Consider the following 27,728-nt stretch of genomic DNA (forward strand, 5'->3'; position numbering starts at 1 on the left):
TATGACCAAAGATTACCACCTTGTCATAAGTCTAGAGGTAAGTATTGACTTTCTCCTAGTTTTCATTATTTTTTTTTAATTCAAACCTCTACCCTTGAGGTAATCGTATGATCGGAGCCTGCCACCACATCATAGATCCAAAGGAGAGTATTGGTTTCTTTTTATATATATATTTTCTCTTGAGATAAAAGAAAAGGCTCCTCAGGATACCAGCCTATAAAGTTGATTAGCATTGAAGGTATTTAACACCCAACCCTTTTTTCGGAGAGTTGGTCTCCTAAGTGGGTTTCCATCAGATCTACATTTATGTATTGATAATAATCATGTGCCCCTATAGTTCATTCTTATAAACTCACAAGCTAAAATTATTGGATTAAAGTCATTTGGGCTCACTGTATTGCTGCCTTATTTTCTCCTAAGACTTGGATGTCTTACATGATAGACTTTTGGGTGTAGAGATCTACTTGAGGAAAATACCATTTTGATGAGAGCTATATCTATTTTTGGAGAAATCCCTGACCTTTAATGATCTGTCAATGTTGTGCTTTGAATCATGATAAAGTTCTATCATCTTCCTATGACTTACGAGAGTCAAGGTGAATTGGACTGACAAGATTGTCGTGGGTCTTGCTGAACGAGGTCGGATCAGTTCAAGGACGATTGGGACATCAAGGCCGTTTGTGGTCTCTCTGGGATATCTAGGATGTGGAGACTGTTGTGGATCTCACCTAACGAGGTCGGGACAGTGTCCAAAGGTAAACCAAGATTTTAAGACCATTTGGGTCTCGTCGAACAAGGTCGAATTGGTTTGGGATGTATGCTTGGCTATTAAAAGTCCCTTCTTGTCTAAGATTTAAACTTTGAAATTACTTTAGAATAACCTATCCTTGGGTTTTAAGTAGGTTCATAATCCTTTGACATGCCCCCACATAATTTTGGATAGAAAAACATCATTGAAAATGGCCTGAAAACCTGACAAAATCTTTCTTGGTTTTGTCAATAGGAATAACATGATCCTTTCATGAAGGGGGTAACTTGGACCTTGAGAGATTTTTTTTTTGAAATTTTCTTGGTTTTTTTTTATTTTTTTGGCTTTTTGATTATTTTATTTTATTTTAGTTTTTTAAAAAGCTATTTATAAAGTCCTGGTTTTGAGGGCTTACCTGGGGTCATGGGATGATGACCCATGTTGAAGATCTTTTCTTCTCCAAACCATGGTGGTTCTACCTTGACGTGTGGTAACTGTGTTATGAGGAGGGTGTCTTTCTTTTGCTAAAGAAGAGACAACAGAGTCTAGGCTGCCTTGTAGCTTTTTCTGTTTGAAGATGAGTTTTTGTAGGGGAAGAGTCTTGTGTCATCTTCTGTGATGGGCCTCTCTATTGAGCTGATGTTGGTTGACCCATTTCTGAATGCTTCTTCGGGACCCACATGAGCTTTTCTCTTTTGCCCCTTCTTTGTTTGAGTCATTTGTGTCTGAGACCTTGGGTTTTCTTTTTGGGTGCGATTGGAAGACTTTCCTATAACCTTGAGCCTTTTATAGAAATCTCTGACTGACATATGGCCCAGATTTGGTGGTGCCACATTCACGACTGAGCTTGCCGATGGGATCATTTCTTCTTGAACAGTCGGTGTGTCAGCTTGCCCCTCAAGTTTGGATAGTTGAGACTGTACAGGGAGATCATCCATTTTTGTAATGGACTTTTGGTGTTGGGATGCTAGGGGAAGAACTTCAATATGATTGTTGTTTGGTGAACCCAAATCAATCATGTTTATCTGACTGACTTCCTGGTTCTCCTATGAGATTTCTCTTTCTTGAACCCTTTGCCCTCCTTGGTAACAGATTTGGTATTTGCAGTACTTAGTTGGGTCAGTTTCTTTCATTTGTGGTGGCTTAGACACCTCAGGCAACTTGAGTAGGCCGTCCTATAATAGCAAATTCATGATCTGTGACAGTGGCTGCTTGAACTTGGAGAATGTTTGATCTCTTGTCTACTTAGGATTTCTCCCATACCCATTCTCGTTTTTCCTCCTTAGGGAGCCATTTTGATTGTCTATCTTCTATCCTTTATCGGTGTTCTTTCTAGAGTTTTGTCATGAGGTTCTTACATCGTTGACCTGACCCTTAGATAGGTCTAACTTTTTATAGATGTTATGTTCTTTGCTGTTTTTTAAGAACCCGTTGTACACTCCTCTCTTGATGCCTACCTCAAAGGTTGTAACCTTCTTAATGAGTTCAACATAAGTTTCAACCTCTGCCATCCTGATCAGGCTCCGTAGGGGTTGAGAGAAGTTATCCATCAGGATAACCAGTGTATGAGAGTTTGAGATCGACTCCATCCTACTAGCCATAGACCATCACCGATTGATGAATTCTTTTTTCTACTTCAGATCATATAATTGGTTGATGGTGGAAAGTGCATCAATGTTAAATCTGAACCTCTCCATGAACATGTTGATGACCCCCTTGAGCTCTCTAATGCTTTGGAGGTTCGGGGTAGAAAACCATTCAAATGCCTCTTTCTTTAGGCTTTTGGAAAACCAATTAATTAGCCTCCTATCGTTGTTTCAATATTTGATCATATTTCTCATGAATAGGGACAAGTGAGTCCTTGGGTTCCTTTTCTTATAGAACTTTAAAAACTTAGGAAGGGTCTCATCATCATCGTCACATCCTTCAGCCAAAAAATTATCCATGGAGTAATCTCTCTTATCCAAGTCCATGTATCTCATTCTTGACGTTAAGCTCTGGACCAAGTCTTTAAGTAATTTGATCTTTCTGGCTGACTCAGACGACATGACTAGACGGGCCAGCCTGGATCTGTGGACTCTCCTCTCCAGATCAGACACTTGTGACTCTCCCCATTGACTGTACTCCCTGTCTTCTCATGGTTGTAGAGTTTGTCTAGTTCTTCTTCTGGTCTCTTTGTCAAACCATGCCCTTTCATATTCTGACTCCTTGACTTTTAGGGCTCTCCTTTCGGCTTGTGCCTATTCCCGTTCTAACTATTTTTGGATATCATTAATGAGAAAAACCTAAGCCTAATATTTAATGCATGAATCTAATGCAAAAGTAGCCTATACGCAGAATAAACAAATTAAACAGAAAAATGTGCCATAAATAAGCAAAATAAGTTGCAGACACAAGGGTCTGCGAACGACGCTAGCCATCAGTGGACGATAGAACCTACATACATGAGGGTCTGTGGATGCACTGTCAGTCAGCAAATGACAGAAACTGTAGTGCAATGATCTGCACACGGCACTGTTAGTCAGCGGATGATGATGTCAGTCAGCAGATGGCAGAGCCTGTAGATGTGAGGATCTGCAGACGACCCTGTCTGTCAGTGGATGATGTTGTCAGTTAGCAAACGATAGAGCATGAAGATGCGAGGATCTTCAGACGGCCCTGTCAGTCAGCAGACGACCAAACTTGCACACACTAGAGTCTACAGAACTTTTTGACAGATGTTGCCAGAAGACGAAATCCAGGCGGCTAAAGGTTGGTGGACGACAGTTAGCAAATGACCAAATATGACAAACAGTAGTCAACGGATGGCCAAACGTGATGAACAATAGTTAGTGGATGACCGAAGCTCAACAGACAACAAAACTAGGATTATTGTCTGATAGAAAAAGAAAACCCGAAAAAAAACAAAGTTTTCTAAAGAATTTTTTCATAATAAAATTCTAGCTATGAAAAATTAAGAAAAAGTATGACATCCCATCACAGTCGCTAAAAATTGTTGATGATTATTTTAAACCTCGGAAGATGGGACTTACCTGGATTTGTTGAAATTGTAGGGGAAGTTGTTACAAACTTTGACCATCCTTTACCTGACGGGAAGGTAAAGACAAGATAAGTTTTCTCAATTTCATCAACTCGAATCACGTCGTAAATTCCAATATACAAACCAACAATAAAACCTACATAAGCACCTCATCTAAAGAATATATGAAATAGAAATAAGCGGATTAGAGATATGAGAAAAATATCTTTTTCAGGCTTGAGGGTTTGTTTTATCATTCAAGCTCATTCCTCTGTTTGTTAGCATGTAGATGTGGGTGTTCTTTAATGGCTTCGTGTTGGCAGGGTTGAGTAGACGAGTTCTCACAGGGCAAACGCGTAGGTATGAGATTTCCAGATTTTTTGATAATTTTCAGATACTTTTTAGATTTGTTTCCAAGTATAGGGGTGAGTTCCTATTTATAGAGTTCAACACACACATCCAAGGGAGATTTCTTGTAGGAAAACTCATAGGGATAAGCCTTGGGCCTTATCTGCATGTTGGGTACAATGAACGACAGAAGGGTTATGCCATCCCTTAGCGGACTGCACTCTTTGTTCTGTCATTTAGTAATAGACGACATTCCTTGTTCTGCCATCCAATAATGGATGGCGACGCCTGTTCTGCCGTATGTGGTGGGGGTGTCCAGTTCTGGTACCTGCAAACACTTGTCTTGAGAAAGATATTAGTAATCGTGAAATTTTTGGTATTTACACTACCTCTAAACTTCTTCTTCCTTGGGTTTCAGATCCATGTGATATAGTGATAATGATCCAGTGATGGTGATAGTAATGATCAGATTAATGATGAAGGTGAAGCATTTTTTCATTTATAACTCAGAGAAACCACGCTCAGGATCAAAGACATAGTCGCGTTGTCTCAACAACATAAAACTCTAATACTCAAATCTTCACCCCCACAACTAGGGGTGTGAACGAGTCGGGTTTGGTTTGGACCCAGGTGGAACCAGTCTTGGACCAAATTTTCGGATGATATAGGGTCCAAACCTGGGTCTAATCGAGTCTACTATAAGAGAAACCATACCTAGACCCGATAAGAACTACATGAACCAAACCCAGTAAAATAAATTTTTATTTTATTTTTACATTAAAAAACTATAGGTTTTAATCAGAACTTAGGTCGGGTTCAAATTTAGTATAAAATTTCAAAAACTATATATGCATCTATGTATTAATCAGACCTTTGGGAATAGACCTGGGTCTTCTTATTTGTCACCATACTTAGACCCTATAGGGTTTGCATAGGGTAAACAGGACCTGTTGACACCCCTACCCAGGATCTATGTTGGGCATCAGCTTATGCAAGAGGACATGATACCCGCAAGATTTGAACATCAACCACATGTGTGACAGCCTTGGCCAAACCCTAATACACCAACACCCTCAAGGCTTTGGTGAAGCATGATGTCAAGTTTATAACCTTTTAAAAAAAAATGATGTTAAGTTTCTCGGTAGAAATACCCCTTCTCCCTAAGGTACATGCACTACAAGGATGAGGGTTAATAGAGATGATTTTTCTCATTGCTATTGCTCTATTTATCACCGCTATTGTCCTATAATGATGCAAATAACTCATCGAAAGAAAATGACATTTGTTGACCAATAATGGCGACATTTATAGGTGTTGTTAAAGGGTGAACCAATACTAGCAAAGAATCTCGTTGAAATTAGAAACACTAATTGCAATGAGGTATCCTATAATGATGATGTTATTTTAACGATGAGATACCCTATACTGGTGGGCCAAAGATCTTAACATTATAGACTACCTATAGGTCATAACATTTTTGTCTCGCCGTTATAGCCTATAACGGTGAGCATTAACTCATCATTGTCGACAATAACAACGAGACAGAATCTCACCTATAATTGTGAGACAAAAATATCGTTGTTATAGGGTATAAACCTGTAAATTGAAAACTAAAAACTAGTTTTAAAAATTTGTTTTTACATTCAAATACATACACTTCAAATATACTAAAATTAATAGCTAAAACATATATTTAACTAAAATTAAACAAAAACTTCTAATACACTTCAAAAAACAAACATACACTTCAAAATTATAAACCCCCCTACATCCTCTCCAAGCTCGCAACAAATACACTTCAAATACAAACTCACTATATCATCTCCAAGCTCGCAACAAACACACTTCAAATATAAACCCACTACATCCTCAAACATTCAACTTCAAACATACATCCTCAAATATTCACTTTAAACATACATCCTCAAACATTCAACATACTTCAAATTGTTGACATATACTTTAAACATACATTAAACAAAAACTTCAAATACACTTCAAAAATACAAAACCCCCAACATCCTCTCCAAGCATGCAACAAACACACTTCAAATACAAACCCACTACATTATCTCCAAGACTGCAATAAACACACTTCAAATACAAACCCCTTACATTCCATTTCATCATCTACAAGACTTCAACAAACATATACACTTCTAGTATTCACATAAATCAAAATTTAATTATAGCAAATATAGCAAAGAGTTTAGAAATCAAAACATATATATACTTCTCATATAAGCAAAGAGTTCAAAAATTGCATGTATCTCCTCTCACAACTTTCTAGTTGCTTCTCTCTGGCTCCATTTTTAGTCTATTTGTTGATCTCTCTCACTCAATTTCTTGTCTAGTTACTTCTTATTGTCGCTTTATTTGCTCTCTTAATTGTTGGACCTCTGTTTGTGTTGCCACTAGCTGATAAAATAGCTGCAAAATTTGGGTCTGGCTGGAGTTGGATGGTTTGGATGAAAGAAAAAATACACAATTTCCCTCACATGTCTGTACCGCTCTTTGAGGACCTTGACAAAGACGTCTTGTTGCGTTATTGACATGCCTACTTGTAAAGAAGATGTTGAATTTTCAGTCTCCATAGATTGCAGCATTGTTTGCACGCTGTTAATAATTAGTTATATATCAGTAACTAATGAATGAATGTAACACTAAAAAGTGTGAGTTATTTACAAAGGTGTCTTTTGCTTCGTTACAGACAAATATTGTGCAATCTAAATGGGTGTGCGTCTCTTTGTAAAACACATTTGTTGTCGATTCCTGTCCATCTATTTTAGTCCGAAAATAACAAATTAAGAATCTATTAGATCAAACATATTTAGCACTATAATCATATGAAAAAAATAAACTTATGCTAAAAAACCTCTCTTGTATGATACCTCTAAAGGTACGAAGATGATCCACTGGTACGTTGGACTGACTGTTTTGCTATATTCACCAAATTTTTCTTCGATGCCTGTTATTAACCAAAGAAAGATTAATTAGTATACAAAAATCTAAAAAATTAAACATTTATTTACTTATAAATATATATTCAATATTTATCATCTGATAGTCTCCAATGAAAAATGTGCAAATCCATTTCCACACTTCAAAGTTGATTCCCTCTGGAGGATGTTGTTCTGCTACGTCATGATTTTGAAACTTCTGGTAATGCTTGTAAAAACCTTCTCGCATCCTTGAGTATGATAACTAAAGTTGATTCTCCATGCAACACTAATGTTCAAGTATATCTTTATATAAATCAAACTCTTCCTACACTAAATTATCAAAATATAATTAGTAACACTCACTTCATGGATTAATCTGTTTATTAAAATATAGTTAGGCAATATACTTACATAAACTACCTCACTCAGCACCATTTTCTCATCGTCTCGGACCTTCTTCCATGAGTTGTGAGTGAGTATGACCCGCTTCTTGATGATGTACAAAAGCCTCCTAGAGAATACGGAGGAGCCCTTGCCCATGACTCCTTGTATCGCAGGCTTTATAGTTACCAATGCCCTTTCTTGCATGATTTTCCTTTGGTGGGCTACACATTTGTTCTTTCCATATTTGTGCTGAGAAGATTCTGCAGTTGTTAATTTGCAGTAAGAAATACAACAAATATTAATAGGAATGACAATAATATATTTTTAATTCTAATAAATAAATACTAGATTAATATTTATCTAAAGCCACCATGGACAACTTTGAAGTTGTAGTGGCCAGTGGTGTGGGGGGTCACCTATTCTTCCTTCGAAGTATCACTCACCTGTGATCTGAAGTCAATCCTGTCTAGGTGTTCACCTTGGCTGGCAGGTGGTGAACCAAATCTTATAGAGGAAGAATGCCCATGTCCTCATCGTAAATAAGTCGATATTTGTTAATTTCATGCGAACAATATTAGATTAGAATGCAATGTACGAAATTGAATCATACAAGAACAACATTATATTTGATATATATTATAAAGAAGCGATTTACAAATTGCAGATATATCAAATGAACGATAGCAGCAAGATCATGAACTTAAGATAGCACACAATTATGAAATATAAGCAAGGACCAAATACATTTTTGAACTCGTTTTAAAGAGAGAGAAAAACACAGGCAGAAAATAAAGCAATAACGCATGCACTTACATTATACATCCTTTGTGATTTTAGATGCTTTGTCAACTTTTCAATAGGTAGATATTCAATTGTACTTATATAAATTTCCAGGTCTAGCCATGAGTCCTCCAACCAATTAAGACTTTCTGGCAATGCAAGATCTTCATTTCCGCTTGTGATAAAGACATGCTGCAATATTTATGAATCCCAAAAATAACATGCATGACCTACTAAGACTCATGTATCAAATTTAATACTAAATTCATCCTAGATTAACAAATCACATAGGCATTCATTTCAAAAAAATATAATTTAAAAGTTAATCACATAGGCACATAAGCATTAATTTCAAAACCTAATTACATAGGCACATAAGCAGTCATTTCAAAACATATATTTTAGAACCTAATCACATAGGTACTGTAATGCCCCAAAATTTTGAACTTATAAAATTTTAGAAGAACTTAAAAGAAACTAGAAATCCTTATTTTTCAGAGTTTTGACTTAGTGAATCAGTGAAAATGATTTTTTTTAAATAACAAGTTGGCAAACCTTGGGTGCATTACTGTGAACCTTTCATTTCATAACGGATTTACATCTTCGTAACAACATTTAAAACCATATGCATTAAAAGATAATTTCAAGTTTATATAAAATGGAGTTTCCTGAGGAAAACCCTTATACAAAATTTAAACCAAAGGGGTGTATCCAGGATGCAGAATGCCTGAAGAAATAGTAGGATCTTGATGCCATCTTGTAATCATGCCATCACCTATCGCTCAAACCTAATCATCACTTGTACTCATAAGATGAGTCAGTTTCATGAAAAACTTGTAAGTACAAAAGTATAATAATTTAGAACAAAATTAACATATGCTTTATTTCATACATGATATGCAAATTAACATAAGTAAAGTGAACAAGATAACTTTATTTCATACATGGTACGCATAGGAGAAATGTAGAAACATCTGAGATTTGCCCGAGAGTTTATTATTCTTTGTATTTTGATACCCCAGGTAACTATTTGACTATGCTCCTAAGAGGATAGTTGGTGACTGAGACAGGATTCCCCAAAGGCATTCGTAGCAAAGTATACATCCAACTTCTGCAGAAGTCCATGGGGTCTATCACCTAGGATAATATTTGATAGCCCCGTCCCCTAACTCCGATGACTGGGGACACTGAGTCAATTATTACTCAAGGAGCGTAGTTGTTAATAACCTGTCCATCGAAATTTTTGTACCATCTCATCCTATCCCTTGACGGAACCAAGGAGGCGAATGAGTGAGTCAGATTCTATTTTAACTGACGACCCATTTTACATGCTCTGGTTCGTTGAACTCATTCGAGCATCTTGTCTTTGAAGGAGATTATCATTGTTTGTGTGATTACCAATTTTATATCATTATGCAATTTGCATACTACGAGATCACCATGAATCTCTCAACCAATCATCGTAGTATCAACATGTGGCGCATGTCTAGTGATATTGCTTACGATAAAAGGGGTACGAGTTTCTCAGAAGAAACCCCCAACCTTAGCCTTTTTCAATTTCTCATGCCTCCGACTGGGGATACCCGGATCATATCGGGTATCCTGCAAAAGCTTGCAAGGACTTCATCCTGCGGTGTCGTTTTGGGAAAAGCTTAGTAGCGATTAGGCAACCTTCAAATGCCAATTTTTGTTTTTCAAAACCACGCATACTTGAATACTGGATTCTTACAAGAAACCCCTTTTTTTAAGGGTAACCAAGGTACAGGGTAAGGCATGACTTGATATGTGAAACTACATATCGAGCAAAATCAATGCATACTTAGTGCACAAGGTACAAAATAGTACCTCAGCTAAATAAATACATAAGCAGTGCACAAGGTACGAAACCGTACCTCAGCTAAATAAATGCGTAAGCAATGCACGAGATACAAAACTATACCTCGACTAAATAAATGCGTAAGTAATGCACGAGGTACGAAATCGTACATCGGCTAAATAAATATGTAAGTAATGCATGATGTACAAAATCGTACATCTGCTAAATAAATGTGTAAGCAATGCATAAGGTACAAAATTGTATCCTAGCTAAATAAAACATGTAAGCATTAGTCTATGCACATAATAGCATGGTGGCAAAGTAAATAGTATAAAGCAAGGCTCGATATGTGAAACTACACATTAAGCTAAATAAATGCGTAAGCAGAAGCCTGTGCACATGATAGCGTAGCGATAAAGTAAATGACATAAAGCAAGGCTCGATGTGTGAAACAACACACCGAGCAAAATAAATGCGTAAGCAGTAGCCTGTGCACATGATAGCGTGGCGGCAAAATAAATGACATAAAGCAAGGCTCGATGTGCAAAACCACACATTGAGCTAAATAAATGCATAAGCAGTAACATGTGCACATAATAGCATGGCGACAAAGTAAATAACATAAAGCAAGACTCAATGTGTGAAACCAGAGCTAAATAAATGCGTAAGTAGTAGCCTGTGCACATGATAGCGCAATGGCAAAATAAATGACATAAAAGAAAAGGACAAGGATCACAAAATTTCATCATTGAGTTAAAAGCATATATGTATATATATATATATATATATATATATATATATATATATATATATTCACAAGTTTTAGAATTGTCCTTTCATTGTCCTTTGTGCAACTTTTTCCTACCTCAGAGAATGTTGGTTTTGTTAACGATTTCGGGTGTAAGTGATAAGTGGCTCGTGCCTTGGTGCATGCACAGAGTCCATTGCGCCGATAGGGTGCGCTAAAGAATTCATCGTACTGCAAAAAAAAAAGAAACACACGTTGGTGCTGCGTTTGGGTTGCAAGGGCTGAACCCGACCCTCGTTCGGGCCACCTGGCTGAGCCGGGTCCCGAGTCGAGGTGAGCCGAGCTGGGCCGGTTAAAAAGGGAAGGCAGGGGGTGGCACCCCTGCCCTATGGTCGAAAACAAAAACAGGAAGGGTGGCATCGCCCCCTGTCTGTTGACCGAAAAAGAAAAGGAGGCAATCGCCCCTGCCTCCTGGCCAAAAAAGAGAGGGAGGCAAGGGTTGTGCCTCTGCCGTTGGCCTGACAAAGAAAGAAAGGACAGGGTTGCGCCTCTGCCTGCCAACCGAAGAAGAGAAGGGGGGGCAGGGGCACCCCCGCCCACCGGCCGGAGAAGAGAAGGCAAGGGTGTCGCCCCTGCCTGCCGATCGAAAAAAGAAAGAGGAGGCAAGGCGTCGTCCTTGTCTGCCGACCAAAAAACAAAGGAAGGCAGGGGCGGCGCCCCTGTCGTCTGGCTGAAAAAGGAAAGGCAGGGAGCGTCGCCCCTACCAGCCGACCGAAAACAATAGGTGACGGCAAGAGGGCAACAGATAGTCTCAGAGAGAGAGAGAGAGAGAGAGAGAGAGAGAGAGACGCACCTGAGGTCATGCGGCTCCAGTGGGGGCTGGAGGTCTCGATGAACGCATGGGCGGCTCCGACTCCGGTGAAGGGCAAGGAAAAATGAGTTGATGGAAAATGAGAGGGTTGAGGGGGGGAGAGAGAGAACAAGCGGGTCGAGAATCGAGGAGAGAGAATGAGAGGGGGGGGTTCCCTTTTTGCGTAAAAGGGAAAACCCTCCTCTGCGCTTAAATAGAAAACACGAGAGTGGTTTGGGTCTGGATCTGGCTTAGATCCAGTCAAATCCAACCTAGATCTGATTTTTTTTTTAAAGAGCCGGGTTTTACAGCTATATAAGCATTCATTTCAAAAAATATATTTAAAAATCTAATCACATAGGCATTCATTTCAAAAGGTATACTTTATAAGTTAAGCACATAAGCATTCATTTCAAACTATATATTTCAAAACTTAATCACTTATTTGAGTATATTCAGCATATTTGCTTCTCACATATTTTCTTTTTCGTTTCTCATATGCTTCTAATACGAATCTCACTTCATGCTTTATACTACTTTTTTAACTTTTTTAACACTTACTTTCCCGCTTCCGCTTCATACATACATTGTCTGGTAACTGTATATGGTCCAAACCATAGCAATGCATTATGAAAAAACAAAAAGGCTTTAGTACAATCCAATGTTTCACCCATGGTGTCATGTCAAAATGAAGGCGTTGACCATGGCCCACCATATGTTTTCTGCTTGTCAAACATTAATGACATGCTTGGAGTTTATTAGGTCAAACATTAATGACATGCCCGTCTCAAGATTAGAACCTCCATCCCCCGCCTCCATCCCCACACGGGGATGGATTTTAACCTCCATCCCCGCCTTCATCCCTGTTTCATGTCCTCCATCCCCAGTTCAAATGGGGATGAGGTGGGGCGGTGCCCCGTTTCCCCGTAGTCTATTGTCATCCTTTAGAAGGACTGAGGATGGGGCGGGGAAAAGTGTAAGTCCATCCCCGTCTCCATCCCCGAACGGGGATGGATTTTAACCTTCATCCCAGCCTCCATCCTCGTTCCATACCCTTCAACCCCGGTCCAAACGAGGTGAGGCGAGGCCCCGCTTTCCCCCGATCCACTGCCATCCCTAGTTAAAACCCTCAAAGAGAGAGAAACTGATCATCGTTGGGGAAAAAGGAAAGCAAAGAGAGAAGACGTAGAAGAAAAAGCCATTCACGTGAGCCCATAACTAAAGCAGGTCAAACGGGGGGGGGGGGGGGTATTTATAGAGGGATGGGATTGTATCTTGCTTCTCTCGCCCTGCACGCTCCAACAGTCCAACACAAAGAGAGAAATATAAAAATGGTCCACCATGCCCTTTTAAAATACAATTCTATAACGACAACATAATTGTCTTCATTATAAAGTAAAACCCTATAAACGCGCGATCCGAATTTCACTGTTATTGATCTATAACAGCGAGATTTAGTAGAAGTTAAATATAGCCATTAAAGTGTTTTAACAAAAATATTTAATAGACAAATAATCTCACCGCTATTTATAAAGGGATGAGAGTGTATCCTGCTTCTCTTGCCCTGCACGCTCCAATAGTCTAACGCAAAGAGAGAAAAATATAAAAATGGTCAACCATGTCCTTTTTAAATACAATTCTATAACGATGACATAATTGTCTTCATTATAAAGTAAAACCCTATAAAGGTGTGATCCAGATTTCACTGTTATTGATCTATAACAACGAGATTTAGTAGCAGTTAAATATAATCGTTAATGGTGTTTTAACGATAGTATTTAATAGTCAAATAATCTCACCGCTATAAATGAATCGTTAATGGTGACATCCTATATCACCATTATAGATATAAGCAATAACAACAAGAAGTGTGCAGGGGGCAAGGCATTTAAGGCCTGGTTCAGTACACCATTATTAATGAAGTAATAACAATGAGATTCATGGTTGTAGTAGAGTAATAACGGCACGATATTTATATCGTTGCTAATACTACTCAATTAGTGAAGATAAAATTCTTGTCGTTATTGCTTGATCAATTGCGGCAAAGTTTTTGCTTGTTAAAGAGTCGTCGTTATTGACCCTCATCAGTGGGAGTTATTTTGATGAGTTCCTTGGAGAGAGTTGTCTCGCAACCATAGGTATTCTCTAATACCCATATGTGAGTTTTAAGTGGCAAAAACTTTCTGATCAAATATCATATTGGCAATACTAAGATGTTCCATAAGACATAAAGCATGACTTCCAGCAAACTGCTCGAGACATGGAGTATGGCAGGACAAACATAAAAGAGGATGACACATAAGTTGGACCTTTTAGGGTGCGTTTGAATTGTGGATAGTGTGTCATGTCCTGTACTGTCTAGATGTTTCAGTACATGTTGTCCTGCCACATCCACACCATAAAAATGTGTGTGTGTGTGTGTGTGGGGGGGGGGGGGGGGGGGGGGGAATGGAATGGAACAACAGCATACACGGTTTCCACATCCGCTGGCTGCACCAAATTAGCCTCTATGCCTCCTGCATTTGTTTGGGCATGCATGGGGCCGACGCTAAGTGAGTCCTGCAGGCGGCACAAACAGGGATTCAAACGCCCCCTTAGCTAACACATACACTAACAGACATCACTCTTATGTTAATGAATTTCAGCTTTCAGTTACCACAAAGACACTGCTTACACATTAGTGATGTAGAAGATTGATTTTTGAGAGTCCAATACTCCTGTCACGAGCCTATTTCTTCAATAAGCCAGTGCATTGCGACAGTCTTTTTTTACTGTCGCAAGCCTTTCGATCGATCGCTTGCCGCTGCGAAAGCTTTCATGGTAGACCTTGACTTCATCTGGATAGCGGCTCTTCATCCAGAATGCTAATGTTGGCTCCCACGTCGGTTTTGTTATCTCCTCCCACTACACAAAATACTTCTTCATCTCACCCAAGTAGTTGACCTTATGGCGAAGGATCTTGTTGAGATGCTTCTCGGCTCGTTGTGTTGTCAGGAGCCTCTGCAGGATACGAGTGCGTTGTGATACACTACATTTCGAAATCCCCTCGTCCGCATAGAACAATTTCAGGTTGCACACGTGAAATATTGAGTGTACCTTGAAGTCTGGGGCAGGTTCAACTTGTACGCTAGGTTGCCCACTTTCTTGGTAATGGTGAATGGTTCCGCATACTTCTTGATCAATCTGCGATGTCGTCTACGAAAGATACCTGTGCGATCTGGGTAAAGTTTTACCAACACCTGTTTCCCAACACGAAACTCAGCAGGTCAATGATGCTTGTCCTCCCACTTCTTCAACCTCTTAGCCACCTTGTGCAGAATCACCTTCGCCAACTCGGTCTGTTCGTTCCAGTCTCAAACAAACTGATAGGAAAAGGATGGCCTTCCCTTCTCCTGTGCGGGGTTAGCGGTTGCTGCCCCATAGCTATCTCGAATGGGCTATGACCTGAAGACTCGTTCTTCTACTGAAGATTGTAACAGAATTGGGTCACGTCCAGAAGTTTCACCGAGTCTTTCTGATTGGCACTAACAAAGTGTTTGAGGCATTACTCCAACTGTCCATTAATGCGCTCTGTCTGTCCATTCGTCTGTAGGTGAAAACTTATTGAAAATAGCATATCAGAGCCGAGTAGCCGAAACACTTCACGCCAGAATTTGTTTGTGAAGCGAGCATCGCGATCGCTTACATTGCTTCTTGGTACACCCCAGTGCTTCACAACATACTTGACGAACAATTTTGTAGTCTTCTCTGTAGGGCACTCATTGGAAGCTGAGATGAAGGTGATGTACTTAGAGAAACGATCTACCACCACCAGGATGAAGTTGAAGTCATCTGCCTTTGACAAACTAATAATGAAGTCCATAGAAATGCGTTCCCAAAGATGTTCTAGAATAGGTAGAGGCTCAAGGAGCCCAACAGTCTTCTGGTTAGTCTCTTTGTCTTGCTGGCAAACAATGCACGTTCGCACATACCCCTCTGCATCGTCTCTCATCTGCGACCAATAGTATCGCGTTCAAAGAGTGCTAAGGTTTGCTCTTGACCTGCATGACCGGCCCATGATGTATCATGGCACTCCTTAAGCAATTCGCGACGAAGGCTTCCCGACCGCAGAACGAAGATGTGCCCCCCTTTACTTACGAGGAGGCCATCTCGTCTGAAACATTGTTCGCAAGTGCCTGACATGTTCCTCCATGTTGCTCATATAAATCCTGATGTCATCGATGAAAGTATTGTAGGATCGATGCAACCAGCACTAAAGAGGAGGGTGAATAGTGCTTTTAAACTTTATCTTTGGAATTTGAAAGATTTTGAATTCTGCAAAACAATCACACACAAAAAACACAAAGATTTTATCCTGGTTCGGTCCTCCAGACCTACATCCAGTCTTTAAGCAAAACCCGCTTGAGATTTCCAGTATCAAACTTGTGTCACCACAAAATCAAACAGACCAAAACTGGTTCTACTTTCAGCAACAACCCTGCTGAAAACAAACTTCTCCTTTAAACCAAAGAGACTCTTTTATTTTACAAAAAAAAAATGAAATAAACAACTTACAATCAGCCTATGAGCCTTTCTTATGAATGCAAAGAAAGTGAAATAGGTTTGCATAGGCTTCTAAGGCTTCAGAAATACTCAACTCACGATTTTACTGACTCATAAAAGAAATTGGAGTGAAGAACTTGAGTGGAAAGGCTTAATGAGTGAGAAAACAAATGCTTGAAAGAATAGGAGTGAAAAACACAGAATTCAATGTTTCAATTCATTGATTTTGAGTGTAGATCTCACTCTTATTTATAGCTGAAGAATTTCAGATGTTGGTGGTACGAAGGGGTGTCAAACTGACAGTTTTGAACAGTCAAAACATTTGAAAAATGAAAGAGCGCAACTTCTAAAAAGTTCATAAAAACGGTTATAATAGTCGACTAAAAAAGTTATCAGTCGACTGAAATCAAATATTAGCAGACTGATTGTTAAATCAGTCGACTACTGTGTCTAGCCGAAAAGATTTGAATTCGAGATTTTGAAAATTAGTTGACTAAAGAAAAATTAGTCAACTAATGAAAATCATCAGTAGACTGAAAAAACTTTCAGTCGACTTCTGTTAATTTTTTCATAAATCGGATATTCGGGTTGGTCGACTAAGAGTAGATTAGTCGATTGATCAGAAAATAGACATTTGGCTTTGAAAAAGGCACGAGAAAATCGGTCGACTAATAAGACTATTGGTCGACTGATAAAACTAAAAATATAGGTAAAGGGCTTTCTAAAATGATTTTTGCAAAGGGTTCTTTTTAGAAAAGTTTTTCGAAGTATTTTTAGGTGTAATGCAAGTGAGATATGCAATCAAAGTAAGGCTCTTACAAGAATCTAAGAATTTAAAGAGATTTACACTTACACAAAATCTTCAATCAATTCTTCAACGTAGAATTTGTAAACTTCTTCAATTTTTTTCTTCTTTCTTTATTGCCATACCTGAAATCCAGTTGTTTCAGTTGTTCATCATCAAAATATCATAATTGAATTATCGTGTACAACTTTCTTGTCTTAACAATCGAGATAGATTACTACAAACTTGTCTAAGTAGGGGTAAAAAATCTTGTTCATCAATGTCGTAAATGTGACTGAAGCATTAGTCAGCCCAAATGGCATCACCAGAAATTCGTAGGCACCATAATGAGTGACACAAGTTGTCTTGGGCTCATCACCATAAGCAATCCTCACTTGCCAGTAACTCGATCGCAAATCTAACTTCAAAAAGACACGAGCATTGCCTAACAAATCAAATAAGTCTGTTATCAGTGGCAATAGATACTTGTTTTTCACTGTGACCTTGTTCAGTGCACGGTAATCCACACATAGCCTTTTGAAACCATCATGCTTCACCTGAAAGAGCACATAGGCACCAAAGGGTGCTTTCGAAGGACGAATAATGTTTGCCTCCAGCATCTCGTCCAGCTGCCTAGGCAGCTCCTTCAATTCAGTCGACCTTATGCAGTAAGGGACCATGATAGGGGGCTTTGCTCCAAGAGTCAACTTTATCCTATGGTCGACCTCGTGTCTCGACGACAGACGCTTCAGCAATTTCAGGGGTATCACTCCTCGAAACTCAGCCAATAGTGAAGCAAGGGTCAACGACATTGTTGCTTTCACCTTCCCTTCTTCGGTACACACGACAACTAAGAATATCTACTCTTCAGGCTTGGCACCCTTCTTCAATTGCATAGCTGATAGCATTGAAGACTTGCCTCCAAGAGTAAGGCACAACACCGTGTGTAAAAAGTTTGGCCCTATGATTATCGACGAATTAACCTTCAACAGCAGCATCACATTCAGTTTGAGAAGAAACTCTATGCCTAAAATCATTCAAAAATCTTCCAGGAACACCACTGAGAAGTTGGCTTTGCTGGCCCAACTCCCAATTTGAATAGCCACATCCCTTGCTTCACAAAGGATGGGCTTGGCCTCAGAGTTCACTGTCTTGATGGTCCTCTACTTTGGCATAGACTTCAAGCCCAACTACTCTGCCTCTTCCAACGAGACGAAGTTATGCATGTCCCTAAAGTTTACCATTGTCATAATAGACTTCACATTCGTAATGACTTCCAAATACATGAGTTCTTTGCTAACCGGTATGCTTTCGATTGCACAACTTTTGACCATATTTATGGTATGCATGGCTCCCATCCTGGGTTGCACAACCTTGATATCATTACTCTCTGCTTGTACTGCATTGGCATGTTCGTCGTCCTTCATAAGGCGCTTTGGACATTACCTAGCGATGTGCCTATCGCCATAAAACCAACAAGTCACAACCCACCCTTTGTTGTCATTATTGTTGTACTTGTAATTATGCTTCTTGTCGAAATGATGTTGGGTTGACGCCTCACCCTTATTGTCATGTCGATCCTCCTTCTTGCCTTCGTGGCCCGGCTTCTTCCCAGCCTTAGTCGATGGAGTGAAGAACTTGCATTGTGTATCCACTAGGGGTGGCAAAACCTGACACGACCCGCCAACCCGCCTCTTAGGTGGGTTCGGGTTGGGCTTAAACTAACCAGTTTAATAAACGGGTCGACCCGCCTAACCCGTTTATTAAACGGGTCAGGTTCATGTTAGGGGTATGCCAACCCGCCAACCCGACTGACCAGTTTAATAAACGGGTTAGGCGGGCGGGTCAACCCGCCAACCCGACCCGCTAACCTGCCAACCCGTTTACCCGACCCAACCCGTTTATTAAACAGGTTGGCAGGTCATGTCGAGTTACCCATTTAATAAAAGGGTCAGGTTCGGGTTGAGGTATGCTGACTCGCCAACCCGTTGGGTCAACCCGCCAACCCGACCCGATTGCCACCTCTAGTATCCACTAGTCGCTCGACCATCACATATGCATCTTCTAAAGTCTCAAGATTGCTCATTTTCACTTCAGACTGTTCCCACAACTGTAGTCTCACAATAAACCAGTTGAGTCTGTGTTTATCTGGCATATTGGGTACGTCTAGCATGAATTTTTGAAACATCCTGATGTAGTATATCAAGGCTTCAGTGTGCTTCAATTCTGACATCATCTGATAAACTTGATGTTGTATATTCATCGACATAAAGTACTTTCATAACTCAGTTTTGAAGGCCTCAAAAGTATCAATTATGCAATGCCCTCTTTCCATGTCGCTATTTTTCTTCTCCATCAGGCTATAGCATCTTTGTCGAGCAGAGCTGTTGCAGCCTTCACCATGAGGTCCTCAGCCAATACGTTCTAAATATCCAAGTAGTCTTCTACCTGGAAGAGAAAGTTCTCTACGACCTTGTTATCCCTTAAATCATTGAACTTCGCTGGCCTCAACACATCTATCTTTGATGGTCTATCACTATTTTCGTCATTTAAGGTCACTATCTACTACAAAGTATGGTTCTTCAACTGAAGCTCTCCTACTTCAGTCTGCAAGGTGGTCACTGTCGTAATCACCAAAATAACATGTCCCATCAGCAAGTTCACCTGCTTTCGCAGGCTCGTCACCTCGTTGTTCAGTCCTCCGAACGACTCAAATGTGCATGAAATCGCTTCCTCGTGCAAAATCACATCAACCACCATTCTATTGACAATCTCGATCATCTGTTCATGGTACCGAGGTGAACCCATCTCTTCAGCTTCGACAATTGCCTTATCTTTGGTACTATGCAAGTTGCATTGGAGCGCCACGATGTCTTGCTCACAAATTGCGGCTTGTTGACACATCTCTCGACATTGACTCTAAAGTCCCTTCTCCAGCTCGCGAACATGCTCTGATACCACTTGTCACGGGCATATTTCTTTAATAGGTCAGTGCGGCGTGACAATCCTTCCTTACCGCCGCAAGCCTTCTGATCGGTCGCTTGCTGCTACAGAAGCTTTGATAATAGAGAGTGCAAGATATCGAGAGAGAGTAGAGAGGAAGATAAATTACAATCACTTGAAAATAATCACAACAAGGGTGGACAAAAGAAAACTCAATGTATTGGTAGTCATTCACAATTTTTCCCGCAAGCTCATTACAATTCCGATCTACGGGCTAACCCTTTAGAGTATTGATCAACCTGAACCAAAGTGCAAGGGTGGCCTGGAGAAAGTTACAAGTAACTTAACACTTACATCAAGACTCAACCAAAACAACAGTACTAAGTCACAGAGAAACAACTCCAATGTCTTAAAAAAACCATATTCAAACAGACCATTGACTGGCTATAATGTCACGCATGACAATTCTAGCAGATTATCAGCTTATTTCAATTCATGGCCTTTACAAATGCGAGAGAGGTTCTAGATTTTGGTCAGAGTTGATTGATCTGATCGTAAATGTAATAACTGAAGTTGTGTATCACTGGTCAAATTTCCTTGATCCAGATCTGAAATAAATCCCCATCAATAACTTTGCACCTAGTTTTTCCTTATATTCAGGACATGGTCACAAATCTTGTTTTCAGGGAAATCTCAGCGAGAGAGAATGTCACAATATTTCCCCAAATTTTTTTTTCACAGGAAAAGTTTCAGTAGTGCAAAAACAAAACATATACATATGGAAAAACTACAGTAAACACACAGATAATGCAAAAGAATTGCAAAAATTGTTTTAATGAGTGAATATTTATGATATTCTGAGAATAGTGTACTTTTAATAGCAAAATACTGGTCATTGAATACATCGCATTAAAATTGCAATATTTTTCAAAGTGTCAGTGATATTTGTTAGTAAGATTCAGAATTTCTCATTAAGTAGAACTGCAACAACAGTAACAGATGAAATCTGTACAGAGTTCATACTCATCTAAAACTCAGTTCTTCCTGGACTTCCCCCTCTTTAACTAGTGATGGAGCACATATATGCTTCTATTTAAAAGTACTACAGGCCCCGAAAAAAGTAGTGTAAAGGCTTATTGTATACAACAGCACGCATCAAGTGTTCTTCGTAGTGCAACTGTCTCTAAAATGACTTTGCCCATGCAAACTGTGCTTATCGAATACCTCCAAGATCAATCAAGCCCCCTGAATCATCAAGATCATCCAAATCATCCAGAACTGACTGATTCAAACGTTTCCGAGACTGCCTTCTATGCTTCTTTAGTTCCAGGCGTGGCTCGGCCTGTTTGACTCCCATGTCACCCATCTTGTACCTTCACATCTCATGGAGTTTACCAGAAGTCAGAGAAAAAAAGTCATGGAAAATGAGCTCAAAGTCCAAATAAGCTGGTAAAACAAAATCCATAATGACTAAACACCAATAGAAAAACTCATACATGGCCGACTCAAAAACACACAGATCAGGCCCATATTTGAGATGGCTAACTGGCTTGGGCAGTTGGGCCAAGTCAACCAGAACCAAGTTTGATTTCAGCGCCTCAAATGAAATGTTGATGATGGAGAAGCACAACTAGAACTTCTTTCAGTTTTCCATTTTTCCCTAAATAAAAAAAAACATTGTTTCTTGCTTTATAAAGCACTCCACAAATCTTCATTTTTATACCATGAATGGAAATGATTAAGAGTGAGCTTGTTTCTGAGAGTAGAAAGCTTCTAGGGATTTTGATTCATGGTATCTGAATGTATGCAGAAAAAAATACTATAACAAGTGTTTTTCTCTTGTATAAGTCGGAGAGTACCTCACATCGCCTTCCCTTTTTGTTCCTAGTGTTCTTAGCTGGAACTCTTCTTGGACTTTAATCTCATCAAGCAGCTGAAGATAATAGGGGTATCTTTCCCAATCTCCTTTCACAACACATCCTGGTTCACCAAGATGTAAGCAATCACTGAATGAGCATTTTTCAGGCTCACTGGATTTAAGCATTTGCCGGACCTGAAGAAAGAATTTAATACAGACTGAGCAAAGTGGATACAGATTTACTTGAGGGACATATAAAAGAAAAGCAAATAAGTTGTGCTTGAATGTCTGACTGAAATGACAAGAAATTTCAACAACATACCTCTGGAAACATGTGCAAGAGATCTTTTTGTAACTTTCAACAGACTAGGCTGGTTAAACCCAGGAGTATCAGCAAGATATCCTCCTGCAAGAGGAAGCAAGGAAACATTACGTGTAGTATGCTTTCCTCTGCCACTTCTTGTGGATACTTCTCCAACACGCTGATCTTCAAACCATTTGCTGATCTCACTCTGGAATTGGTTTATAAACAGAATAAGAGATTGACTATAACTCAGACAAAAGTTCAATCAACCATGGTTCATCTACTTCCCTAAAATATTGAAAAAGGGAACATCTGTGCATGTTTTCAGGTAAGGGGAAAGTAAAAATGATTGCTACTAGACATGAATATTCAAGTTAAGTTAGACTATCCGAATAGGACATTGTTAAACAATAATTGCATTTTAACCAACATGAACCAGTTCTCAGTAGAGACAAAGAAAAGAAACAAATAATCAGCAACACGAAACAAGTATCAACTTAATGGTGCTACAGGGTAGCACAAAAGTATATGAATAACACACCTGCTCAGCCAAACTATCTATTTTTTCTTCACCAGAAACGTGCTGACTACTTCTTAAGGCATTTATCAGACTTGATTTCCCAACACCACTTGGACCCACAATCACTGTTGTCTGTTCTTTCAATATGAAAGCAAGGGCACCCAATCCATGGCTGGAATTGACACTGCAAAAAAGTGGTTCATAACCCCAAGCACGAAGCCTCGCCCTCCATGTTGATAACACCTGCACTAAGACAAGCAACCATGATAAGAGATAGAAAAACTTCAACCAACACGTAATAGCTGAAAACCTCAGAATGAAAGTAGAATGGAAAGAAATAAAAGAAAACAGATGATTTAGGGAAATAAAGCTGGAAAAACTGATCAAGAATGCATGATCAATGCTTTGCGAACATTCAATCAAATAGAATTGAACAAGAGGAAAGCAACTGCCACAAAGGTAATTGGATGGCTTAGAATTAAATATCATTCAATTTCAAAATTTGTTGCTCCCTATATGGTTCCATATACATATCCATCTTCATAGAAAGTTGGGATTGGAAAATGAGCAAAAAATGCCATAAAGGTGGAGATCATGTTACCCAGAATTGCTTTCATTCAATCAAAGATGCATACTTCTGTTATGATTACATATGCACATCCGGCTTGCTTGTAGTGACAACACCTTGTGTATCCAAGCTTCTTGGTAACTGTAAGCGGCTTTACTAGACCCCAAAAATGACTGAAACTTCAGATGGAACACAAGAAAATCACAATATAGATTAAACATAGTTTAAGATGTTTAAAGCTATCATAGAACTCAGTTGAACTGAAAATATAGGTTAAACATAGTTGAAGATGTAGTTTAAAGCTACCACAGAATAAAGTTGAATTGGAAGTCATCTCACCAACAATTCTTGAGACTGCATGAACAAACCAACGACTCAGGATTCATGCGACAGATCTCGCTCCAAACAAATATAAAGAAGGCCAGAAATGTGAGGCTAAGCAATAGATGATCAAAACCATAGAAGCATGCTATCTTCAGAAATTCATTCAGTGGTTCTTGATTGAAAAATCGATCAATTCTATTCAAGCCCTTACAAATTAAACAAATGCATAAAAAAGGAGGAAGATAGAAAACCAATGCATAAATATCCAATAAGCTCTACGCTGATCATTCACCATTCTATTCAAATACTTACTAATTGAACTAAAACATCACAATGAAAGTTTTAAAGGACTAGTGCATGAATTTGAAAAAGAGGGAAATAAACACAAAACCATGTTCATGCTAATAGGAAGACGAAAACAAAATTAACCTCTTCATTGACGAGTTCTGATTTGTTCAATGCCAAGGTGACCGGAATCCCAGTAGATTCCGCCTCCACCAAGAACCTTGTAAGGGTGAAGGGCTCCAGCTTGGGCTGCTCCATAGAGAAAAGGACAAGCAAATGATCCACATTTGACACCGGAGGGTCGATAATCACGGATTTCCTCTCGAATACGTTCTCGATCATCCCTCTCCTATCAACCCAATCAATCCCGCCAACAAGAACCTTGTCCCCCACCAAAACACTCCTCTTAATCTTCTTGAGCACCGCTCGCACCACGCAAAGAATCTCAATGCCGACCCTCTCGTCCCCAATTTCGCCGGAACCGGAACTTTCCAGATGACCACCATCCTCGATTCCCGAAGAGAACTCGGACGGGTCCAAGAAACCCCCGATTTCGTCGGAATCCCGCAGGGGGGACAGCTTTCCGGCGCTGCGGGACGGATTAGCCGCAACCTCGACGCGTTCGACGAAAACCCTCATGAAATTCGCCTGCGCGGCGGCGACCATCCCGACGGCGTGGCCGGAGCGGCCGGGGGAGCAGGGGTTGGGCAGTGGCGTGGAGGCGCCCGGCGAGGAGACGAGCTTCTCCTTGATGTAGTCCTTGGCCTTGAGGGCATGTCTGTCCTGTTGCATCCTTTTGGGGAGGTGGGTGTCGCTCTTGGCCGCCATGGGCACGAAATTTTCATCGTTCTCACCCTGTCGTGGGAACGTGGAGAGGCCGCGGAAGAGGCCGAACCGGTTGGAGTGAGCGGAGGAGGTAAGCATGGTTGGTAGGGTTTTGGGGGTGGGTGGAGATGAAAGAGAAAACATGGTGGTGTAGATGGAGTTGGTCCGCATTGCAGAGAGAGAGAGAGAGAGAATTATACGCAGAACAGAAACAGATGGAGTGCATCAGATACCTCCATGGCGGGTTTTATTTCTCTCTCGAGAGAGAGAGAGATTAACGACTGTTATACGCAGTACGAAAGCAGAACATGGCGGGTATTCTTTCTCTCATTAGAATGGCTATAAAACCAATTTGAGAGAGAGAGCTTAAATTGGTTTTACACCGATTCTAGTGAGAGAAAGAATACCCGCCATGTTCGGATGCGTGTAACACTCGTTAATCTCTCTCTCTTTCGCTCTCATGGCTGCTAGGTTCTTTCGGTCTTGTTCCCTTATCATCACACTAATATTAAAAATAACCTCGATCAATGTTCACACAGTGGCCTATTAGCTCAGTTGGTTAGAGCGTCGTGCTAATAACGCGAAGGTCGCAGGTTCGAAACCTGCATGGGCCATTTCTTTTTTTAATACCGTGTTTTGGTTTTGAGTGTCATTTTTCTTTTTGGTGTCCCAAAATTGGTAACGTGGCTGAATTATGAAGAGCACAAAAAGGGTAAAAGATAAAACTACGTTGGACAACATATAGGAAAATTTTCATTTAAGGGCTACCCCTTCGACTCTAATTGCAAAAGGATGTTCATACACTTCTGAAATTTTTTATATTGGCTTATGTTTTCATGAAAACTGCCAAAGAAAGTCCTACCTTTGTTATTATCTAATGTATTAGATGTAAAACATATATCGAATTATAACAATAACATTCATAATCAATTGTTCAAGATATTTAACCCAATCTTAAATAATCATGATAAAAGAGAAGAGGGTATTTTTTTAATCCTCAAATGAAATTCTCTAACTTTCTAATGTTTTCATTTTTTGCACATCTGTGCTTTGAGATGTAATATACATTTTTTATTTGGTAGAAAATCGGCCCTTAGACCATAATTTTTTGACATATATATTAGTTTTTCCCGGGGTTGAAAAACAATAGCTTGTAATGTATTGGATTTTTAACCTTTAAATAATCATATATTTACCTTAGAAAAAGTATGATCTAAGGGTTGATTCCTACTATTTGACCGTGGTGGGATTTGATAAAAATAGCTCAATTAAGGAAGTTTGGAACCAGAGTGACAAAGAATATTTGTCAGTTGATCAAATTCATTCAAAATATTATTGAGATTCCTACTATTTTGATCATGTTGAGAACATTCATGTGGTTGGATTGGGTCAAAATGGCCTCCCTCCATGGGTTTCAATTATAAAGTTTAAAACCCACAAGAATAGATTATTTTTTACTTTAAGAAAAAATGTTAGGTACTATCATGGGTTTCAAATTCCCCAATAAGAACTCTTTTTAGTTTTTCACATGACATTGCAGATGTTGAGCAGGCTACATTGATTCAACACTTTTAGAGCTTTCATCCACACCACTGTTCTCAAAAGATGATCCTGACTTTTTTTTTATTTTCTTCTACTTTATTTCCTCATCTTATGGTAAAAAAGTTTGATGTGGACGGGCTCATTACAAAAAGTGGCATATGATCTTCTTTCTCGATTCCTAATCATTAGACCTTCTTCCAAAATATGGTAGTTTATAGGTTTCTATGATTTTAGGGTCTTGACATAGCAAGAATAAAATCTTCATCTTTGGAGGAAGTGAGTTACCTATATATTTAATTTAATAATCGTCCCTTAGATGATGTTTTTTCAATGTTTATGTTTGATAGTTAAAAACTTGAACAACCAATGGCTTATAATGCATCGGATTTTCATCTATCAACAAAACCATATTGTTAGTCTGATAAATATGATCTAAGGGCCGTTTCTTACAAACATGATCCTATACTAAACATATCTACAAGGAGTCCAAGCAAGGGCAAAAGCAGAAAATTTATGCAGGAGGATTCAAAGGGTGTTTGAGAAAGCCAAAAGGGTAAAAATGGTAAAATTTTCCCAACTCAATGGAATCCAAACAATTGCTAGATATGCTATAAGCAATGAACTTATTTGTATGCAATATGGATTACAAGTTGTGTATTAGCAAGGTCTAAAAAAGAAAAGAATATTAGTGGTTTTCAAAAAATATAAATTTTTTGAAAATTACATTTATTCTGCTGATCTTTAACAAAGGTGATAGCAAATAGAAAATTTTAAAATGTCGCTAAAAGATATAATTACTAGTACTTTTGATAATACAATTTAGAGTGAGAGAGTCTGCAGCTCTCACAATGTTTGTTAAGCTTCTTTATTGCTTCCTCCTCTACAAAAGTGTAACTAGAATACCAATGGGGGCTCCCCTACGTCACAATCACCTTGTGTTGGGACGTTGCAGGTTCAAAACCCAATGGCATAGTTGTATAACTGGTAAGGGTCTGCCTAACCCTGGGTTGCATTAAAAAAAAAGTGTAACTAGAAGATATGAAAACTAAAAAAAAGTGTAACAAGGAATTCCAACCTTCTCTTGTTCCCATGTGTTTTCTTATCAAAGCAAATTTTAAAATTCCAAAATAGAAAGTATCTTTTTTGGTTTTAATTTGTTTTTTTGGAGGGGGGGCAAGATCCACATAACATATGGATTTAGGTCTATACATGTTTTTTTTTTATTTCAAATATTTGAGGGGGGGTAGGCTTAGTGTGGTGGGGCCTTGGCCACTAGACGAGGCGGCCAATGCTCGATTCACATGGGCGTCTCTTATCTACTACACAAGAAAACTCCTAGCTTAGTAGACAGTAGTGACAAAAGTTTAAAACGACAAAATATAGGCAGTCAAAAACTCCGGAGATTTCGAAAATTTTCATAATCTCACATTTTTTTAGCAAATTCTCGGCAAAAAAAATAAATAAAAAATAAAAAATTTTATTTTTATAAGAAAATATAAATAAAAAACATTTGAAATTAATTTTTATAAAAAAATATAAAAAAATACATTTAAAAATAAAATTCTTGGCAATTTTCATGATAAATATCTGCTAAAAAT

The 27,728-nt window shown here is 39.1% G+C and overlaps 1 protein-coding gene and 1 non-coding gene across 2 annotated transcripts; one reads left to right on the plus strand and one right to left on the minus strand.

Moving 5' to 3' along the window:
- Positions 1-20,793: 20,793 nt before the first annotated feature.
- Positions 20,794-24,663, minus strand: LOC149840573 (small ribosomal subunit biogenesis GTPase RsgA 1, mitochondrial-like). Its single transcript, XM_090004474.1, has 5 exons — positions 23,908-24,663; positions 22,608-22,829; positions 22,078-22,274; positions 21,764-21,934; positions 20,794-21,277 (listed from the first exon to the last, which is right to left on the minus strand). Exons 1-5 carry the CDS (start codon positions 24,589-24,591, stop codon positions 21,118-21,120), a joined length of 1,434 nt encoding a protein of 477 aa, XP_089860600.1. The 5' UTR covers positions 24,592-24,663; the 3' UTR covers positions 20,794-21,117.
- A 465-nt stretch (positions 24,664-25,128) lies between these two features.
- On the plus strand, positions 25,129-25,202 carry TRNAI-AAU (transfer RNA isoleucine (anticodon AAU)). The gene has a single exon. It is a non-coding gene; the product is annotated as a tRNA-Ile (tRNA).
- The last annotated feature ends 2,526 nt before the right edge of the window (positions 25,203-27,728 follow it).

The sequence above is a fragment of the Nuphar pumila genome, chromosome 4 (assembly GCF_984573655.1).
Source record: "Nuphar pumila chromosome 4, dmNupPumi1.hap1.1, whole genome shotgun sequence".
In the NCBI taxonomy this organism is placed as follows: domain Eukaryota; kingdom Viridiplantae; phylum Streptophyta; class Magnoliopsida; order Nymphaeales; family Nymphaeaceae; genus Nuphar; species Nuphar pumila.